This window comes from Palaemon carinicauda, chromosome 40, assembly GCF_036898095.1.
Source record: "Palaemon carinicauda isolate YSFRI2023 chromosome 40, ASM3689809v2, whole genome shotgun sequence".
In the NCBI taxonomy this organism is placed as follows: Eukaryota; Metazoa; Arthropoda; class Malacostraca; order Decapoda; family Palaemonidae; genus Palaemon; species Palaemon carinicauda.
This window is the reverse complement of record NC_090764.1, coordinates 53,230,247-53,238,593: the sequence shown is the minus strand read 5'-3', so window position 1 is coordinate 53,238,593 and position 8,347 is coordinate 53,230,247. Positions and strand designations below refer to the sequence as shown.

Here is an 8,347-nt window from a genome sequence, read left to right as displayed (position 1 = left end):
GCAATCTTAACCGAACCGAACCAAAATAACGAAAAAAAAAAAAATAAATAAATCAACAGATAAAAACTACCAACAATAAACAGTATATTCTATTTCTGTTTATTATATTTGAGCTTCTTATGAATATTAAAATCGTTAAAACAGAGAAACTCTCAGAATCCGATAAAATGCCATGCATAGTTTTCTGACTGAAACAAATTTGTCTTCTAAAGACTGTGCATTCGCCAAAACTATGTATGAGCGTTTAAATCGTGTCAGACTTACTGCACTTGGGAAATGTCTCATGAGGTGTGTACGCTAAAAAACCCGTAGGCCAATTTCATATGACCAATACAATCTTGCTTCGTAGCCAATACATGATCCCCTCTGTTTATTGCTTAGCTGGAGAGGAGGTTTGGGAGCTAATTTGTTGTTAAATTAACCTTTCTATTACCTGTCTCGGATACTCAAGGACGTTTAAAATTGTATATTTGCAGTATACTGAAGATTGAAACTATATATTTTTCCCTGTAAGAATACGAGAGGTGGGGGAAACACGTTTTTTACATCGTGAAATCAAAGACAGATTTCAAGGAAATTAGATCTTAGGTCTTCAAGTTCTCAAGAATTTCTGATGTATCACATATATACCTAATACAGATGACATTTTTTGTTTTATATAATTTATATCATTATCTTTATCAAGCGCCATTTTTAGTTGGTTTTCCATTTCTTAGAAATTATGAAAACCTTTTCCCAAAGACTTGAGAATTACAAAATTCCAGTAGTTTACCTACTTTCCTGCCAAACTATCAAGGCTGTCATAAATATCTTGCTTATTCATTTTTAGCATATCAGCAGCTTATTGCTTACAAACGAAAATCTCCTTATATTAGTAGACTCAGTCTGTCAGACATTTTCATATTTCGTTTCAAGGGTTAAAGGCGACCAATGAATGGCAGAGGCAAGAGACAGTGACAATGCCCTAGCTAAAAGGACAATGCCCTAGAGCCTAGACACTGAATATATATATATATGCATATGATCAAAGAACGAGACCCCTCTCACCGAAGCTAGGACCTGAGAGGGCTAGGCAATTGTTGCTGATGAATCAGCAAGTAGACCCATCGACTACCCCCAAACCCCACATACTTTGATCACAAGATGGTGAGGTTGCAGACAATACAAGAAACTATCGAGGTTGAGCGGGACTCGATACCCAGTCCGTCAGATAACCAAGTAGTTCCACCACAACCTAGAGTCCTAGAGGTTCATTTGACTTATATTCCTAATACGGTAGGGTTCTAGGTTCTCTTTTCACCCCCTTTGGCACCTCTTAACCCTCACACTTCCTCAATACACCGGTGAAATGGATCTCGATTTTGTAGCCTACCAGTCACCCATCATATCGATCTGATGTTGCATGTGAATATTTTTTTTCCAATAGGTTTGAAGGTGAACACTTTACACATTTCGGGAAAATATCGTTTTTCCATATATGGTTTCTTAATAGTTGTAAGTTGGCCAGAGCACCAGCTTCCCGTTGAGATACTATCGCTAGAGAGTTATGGGGTCTTTTGACTGGCCAGACAGTACTACATTGGATCCTTCTCTCAGGTCACGGTTCACTTTCCCTATACCTACACATACATCGAATAGTCTGGCCTATTTACATACTCTCCTCTGTCCTCATACACCTGACAACACTGAGACTACCCAACAATTCTTCTTCTGTCATTTGTCAGTAGCCATTTTCCTCTTGGTAATGGTAGAAGATACTCTTTAGCTATGGTCAGCAGGTCTTCTAGGAGAAGGACACTACAAAATCAAACCATTGTTCTCTAGTCTTGGGTAGTGCCATAGCCTCTATACCATGGTCTTCCACTGTCTTGGGTTAGAGTTCTCTTGCTTGAGGGTACACTCAGGCACACTATTCTATTTTATTTCTCTTCCTCTTGTTTTTTTTTTCAAAGTTTTTATAGTTTATATAGGAGATATTTATTTTAATGTTGTTACAGTTCTTAAAATACTTTATTTTTCCTTGTTTCCTTTCCTCAATGAGCTATTTTCCCTGTTGGAGCCCATGGGCCTATGGCATCCTGTTTTTCCAACTTGGGTTGTAGCTTAGCAGTTAACAATAATAATAATGATAACAATAATAATAATTATACTACTACTACTACTACTACTACAAATAATAATAATAATAATAATAATAATAATAATAATAATAATAATAAAACAACGTATATGATCAAGTCCCCGGAGGCCTAAATTATTAAAAAATTACAAGTCGCACAAATGCCATTGTGGGGACATTTTTGGTTGAGTCTGGTCATATTGTAACATTACCAATTGGGATTTTCTGTCAGATAAACAGTTCCGGATCAAAAGAATTTTTTTTTTCTTTTTTTAAACGCATACATAGGCGTGATATGCCATCACTTTTCTCCACTGTTACGTTCATACATGCTTTTTATTTTCTTTACGATTCCTACGAAAAAGTATTTGATTCGTCTTGAATTCATGTGTATATCAACAGCATATTTCCTACATAAAGGTGTCTTCTTGGAAGGCGTTTGGCAGAAATTATTCACAGAACTGTAAATGTTGTAAAGAATTATATACTTAAGATTATTTTATATAAAAAGGAATAATTTTCTCACCTCGAGATTTTTCCATATTTGGAGTGACTGCTGCAAATAAAGACGTGAAAAGGAACCAGAAAGCAGCAAACGATAGTGGAATTTGGTGTGAAATATCCATTATTAATTAGACCTGCACTAATTGATAGGCCTTCTGTAAGTTATAAAGCCAACAAACATCAGAAAAAGACTTTGCGTTAATGATGTAAGGACACCAGAGGTTCGTTGTCTCTCGTGCGCTTCTGTTTGAAATGTTAATAACTGTGAGCTACAGTGTGGATACAGAAATAAACCTTTATTACGGATATTGTCCCCAGGATGTCCTATTAAACTTGGGCTGTGGGAAACGCGTTCTCGTCATGATCGTCACAAGTACGTAGGCTACATTTGGTACCACATAGAATCCAACGAAATTTTTGTAAAGGATGCTTGTTGGTTAAATATATCATTACTGCTCATATTACCTCTATTGTAACAATAGGGGTTGATTAGCAGATGATGATTTCAACCGAGGTAATATGTGTGAATTCTGTATGGGAAATATTCTCTTATCATTATTATTATATCAAGTTAATCTAAATGTCAGTTTTTTTCACCTATGCATTTATTTGACCGTTTTATATAAAGATTCTGCCTTCTTGTAAGTCTTTTGTTAAAGACACAAAAAATACTATATCTGACCCTATTCACTCCTTGGGCAACGTCATTTCCTTTTCTGCTTTCATTTCTTTTGCTGTAAGATATTCTCTCCCTCACATTACCCCTTCATTGACAATTTTTGTTTTCGAGTTTGTCTGCTGAGCGATTAAATGCTCAAAAGAAAAATAAAAGAGACACGCCTTCATTTGTTTATTTTCATATCAAAAAGGTAATTTACAACAACTTTATTTTAACTCTACAGTGTTAGTGCCAAGGTTAGTGCGTTTGTGCTCGTGTATTTATAGTAAAATGCATTGAAAATATGAGAACGAATTGAGGTATGAAAACATTGTTCATAACTTAATTTAGCGTCTTTCTTGAAGTAGAAGAACTAGGAAAAGATGGTAAATGAGGAAAGGTCGCAGACTTTTGTATGGCTAAGCTACTGTGTTTCATAACCTACTACATATCTATAACATCCTTTTATTCTAAGCATTAAAATGCTAATGCCACACGTAATTGCTTCATCAAGTTTTACTTTGAGAGGTTAAATGTTAAAGACAGAGCAAATCTCCAAAGATAAACTATGAGCCACACATATCCTACATTAAGAACAGTACGGTAAAAAGAACTTGGTATAACTGTACAGAAAGCATATACCAGATTAGTGTGCTTCTATCTGCTAATAGTTTCGCATCTATAAACTACGTACTGAATTATTTCAATGTAACATCATATCTCTTTTGTACAAAAGAACAAGATTAATTTTTCTTACTTTATGATTTGCAGAATATATTCATACCATGGAAACGTAATGAGCAATCATCATCATCATCTCTTCCCATGTCTATTCACGCACAGGGCCTCGGTTAGGTTTCGTCAGTCGTCTCTATCTTGAGCTATTAATTCAATACTTCTCCATTCATCCTCTCCTACTTCGCGCTTCATAGTCCTCAGCCATATAGGCCAGGGTCTTTCAACTCTTCTAGTGTTTTATGGAGCTTACCTGAACGTTTGGTGAAGTAATCTTTGTCGGGGAGTGCGAAGAACATGCCCAAACTATCTTCATCTACCACTCATCATGATGTCATCCACATATAGCACCTGAGTAATCTCTCTTATAGTTTCATTTCTAATCCTGTCCTGCCATTTAACTCCCAATCTCCTTCTGAAGGCTTTGTTCTGAAATCAGCTAAATATATTAGATATTGTTTCATTGTCATACCATGACACATGTCCATAGAGTAACACCGATCTCACTAAACTGATGTATATAGTCTGATTTTTATATGTAACTTCAGGCAATTTGATTTCTAAATTGTACTAAACCTAGCCATTGTCTGATTTGCAATTTTTTTTTTTCAATCTTTCACTTAACTCTAATTCTAAAGACCCTGTATTGGAGATCATAGTTCCTAAATACTTAAATGATTCCCACCTCATTAATCCTTTCTCCTTCCAATGATATTTCATCTTCCATTGCATACTCCGTTCTCATCAGCTCTGTCTTTCTTCTATTTATCTTTAGCCCAACCTCCGGTGATATTTCATGCATTCTGGTAAGCAAGCATTGCAGATCCTGTGGTGCTCTGATAACAAGGACAACATCATCAGCATACTCTAGGTCATGCTCTACCTTGTAATTTTCATTACTTCCTGGAAAACTTTCATCAATCAATTTCTGTCATTGTCTCCTTTTTATAGCATCCCAAGTATTATCTGATATCCATGGCTTTCTCTTTGTATCTGTGTGCCCTAAGACTTCACTATCTGACTGACGTATGTTCGTAATATCGCACCATTCTCCATTGATTGTCTGTTCTTCGTCTCTTAGTCTAAAACTACAAATTGATTCCTACATTCAATTGCAAATGTTTCTCTTTGCTCTTCATCTAAAAGCTTAGTTGTATCAAATCTAGGTATTCTATCTACCTTTCTGTTGGGTGCTTCCAGTATTAATTTCAGAGTGGCAATGAGGAGCTGGTGATCACTACCAATATCTGCACCTCTATAGCTTCTTACATTTCTCAGAGTCCTCCTTCACTCTTTATTAATGGCAATGTGATCTATTTGATTTTTTGTAATTGCCACATAGTGAAGTCTATGTATACTTGTGGATGTTCTTGTGTTGAAAAAGAATACCTCCAATGACAAGACTGTTTCCTGAACAGAAATTTATGAAATGTGTTCCATTTTCATTTGCAACTCCGCAAAGAACCTCGACACCCACCATCACATTCTATATCCCTTGATTATTCCTTCCAAATTTAGCATTGAAGTCGCCAATCACAATTTTCATCTCTCTCTCTCTCTCTCTCTCTCTCTCTCTCTCTCTCTCTCTCTCTCTCTCTCTGGGATCTCATCTACTACACTCTGCAGTTCTTCATAGTATTCATCTTTCCTTTCTTCAGGGGAATCATTTCTTGGGGGCACAGTAAACTATGATACTCATATTGCACTGCTTTGATTTGAACTTTGCTAGAAACAATCTACTACTGTATTTACAGCTTTCCACTCGGTTAATGCCTTTTCTGCTCTTGGTGCCATCATCTTTCCTACCCCTTCTCTTCCAACTCCATCGGATCTTCCTGAGTAGATATATATATATATATATATATATATATATATATATATATATATATATATATATATATATATATATATATATATATTGCTTTGTTCTAAAGTTTCCTTTCCAATCCCCTTACAACGTGTTTCACTTAGGGCCAAGCTATCCAAACTATATTTCATAAATTCACCCTCCACTTACTCTAAGTTCCCGATCGGAATCATGGTTCTATCATTCCAATTACCTATTTTCAATTTTTCTTTAGTATTCAAAACCAGGAGATTCTTAGCACCCCACTATGCCAGGGACTCGGGGGCATTGTTTCATCTTCTCTCCATGACTGACTAAATCCATAGAGGATTCATTGGCTAGATACATTAAAGGATAGCCAGTTCCTTGTGATGCACAGAGCCTATGTAACTAAGGCAAGTGAAATCTGCCGTCCATACTAATTCTAGCAAGATCAACTGTCAGGCATCAGGAGTAAAAGTCGAAGAGAAAGTTTGTCCATCGCCTTAAACACAATCCGTCACCCTGCTGCCGCTCGTATGAATATAACCGTTAGCAAACATTGTGTTGCTAAGATATACCGCCTAGCACGGTATATATATATATATATATATATATATATATATATATATATATATATATATATATATATATATATATATATATACTGTATATTTACATGTATATATATATATATGTATATATATATATATATATATATATATATACTGTATATATATATAAATCTATATATATATATATATATATATATATATATATATATATATATATATATATATATATATATATATATATATATATATAAATCTCTCTCTCTCTCTCTCTCTCTCTCTCTCTCTCTCTCTCTCTCTCTCTCTCTATATATATATATATATATATATATATATATATATATATATATATATATATATATATATATATATGAAACCAAACAATTAAACAATGAACTTTTCTCAAAATATTATGTGATATTGACACCGTGACCTCTTGTCTTGCAACTTTAAATAACATGTTCAATTAATCCTGTGGAAAAGTAATTCTTGAGTTGAAGGTAATGCTGTAAACAACAACAACAACAACAACAACAACAATAATAATAATAATAATAATAATAATAATAATAATAATAATAATAAAATAATTTTATTGTTATTATCATAATTATGACCCTATTAAATATTACCATTATTATTATGTTGCATAAGATTTTCGGAGATCAGTCCATCGTTAGACTGTTGACCCCCCCAAAAACCACTCATTTTTTATCATACTGGAATATTACTGTACTTCAAAGATACTGTACCAACCGTGTGTCACACGATCGTACATAATTCATTTTGTATATATTATGCTTGTATCTTCGCTCTTCCCTCGCACTAAAAAGAACCAGAATAAACATGTCTGCGTTTCTCCTATGTAACATTGTCTGTTTCTCGAACATGTAATTTCCTGTTGCCTTCAGGTTTTGTATATAAAGGAGAGTGTTCTATAATAAATTAACTCAGTTGCTTTCATACTGCCTTTGAGTTCACAACCTTCTCTCGGCCCGTCACATTGGTGACCCCGGAAGTCGACTCGCTCCCACCGCCTTCCACACCCACCCCCCTCGCCCCTCCATCGTTGGTACTATGGCGGATTCTACAGAAGTTGGCACTGCGGCTGCTCCATTGAAACTTTCATCGTTCGCCAGCGGAGAGGCGTTTGCTTGGTTTCAGCGCGCAGAAGTCCAGTTTCGCATCAAGGGCGTGACTCGCTCAACCACTAAAGCAGATTATGTTCTCGCGGCGATACCCGAGGACACCTTCCCGGAAATATCCGACTGGCTTTGTGAACAAGGAGACACCCCAATAGCGTATGACACCCTCAAAACATACCTTCTGCAGCAGTACTCGCCGTCGCCAGCCGCCCGTATAGCAAATCTTTTTCAGCTCTCCCAACAACCGTTGGGGGACCAAAGGGCTTCGCTTGCCCTCAGGGAAATGACCAGTATCGCTCGCCTTCAACCTGCTGCAGACGGCTCTCCTCGTGAGGTGAACCTACTTCGTGCCCTTTGGATACGCCGTTTACCCGGACCTATACTGCCATACCCGATGTCGATAATTTACCCATAAGGGACTTGATGACCAAAGCCAACGCCCTTATGGACAGCCACTTCAAGACCTCCATCAACGCCTATTCAACGTAAACCGAAGCTGTCATGAATGCCGTAGGACATACACGCCTACCCCCTGACATGCCGAAGCAGCGACTAAGCTGCCCACCACCCACCAATCGCTCGTGCCCCAACAAACGACTTCTACAGCCACTTACTACCTCCCATCCGCCGCAGTTTTGCTACTATCACCTCAGATTCGGGGCAACCGCGAAGAAATGTGCCGAGGATTGTCAGTGGCCAAAAAACGTGTAAGTAGGCCATCGCTCGTGGCGGTGGCCTCCCGTGTTTCTAATCTTTTCTTTTTACATGATGCAGGAACGGGCGTGCGAT

The 8,347-nt window shown here is 36.7% G+C and overlaps 1 protein-coding gene across 3 annotated transcripts in view; it reads right to left on the bottom strand.

Moving 5' to 3' along the window:
- LOC137631787 (uncharacterized) overlaps positions 1-8,347 on the bottom strand; it is a 32,340-nt gene that overhangs the window by 10,496 nt on the left and 13,497 nt on the right. For 2 of the 3 annotated variants that reach the window (XM_068363746.1, XM_068363747.1), the window contains exon 1: positions 2,646-2,895. The exons of the other annotated variant lie outside the window; for it this stretch is intronic. In XM_068363746.1, coding sequence (XP_068219847.1) covers positions 2,646-2,745 — 100 coding nt within the window. In that variant the 5' untranslated portion in view covers positions 2,746-2,895. Of the gene's footprint in view, positions 1-2,645; positions 2,896-8,347 lie in introns of those variants that run through there. 3 annotated transcript variants of the gene reach the window in all.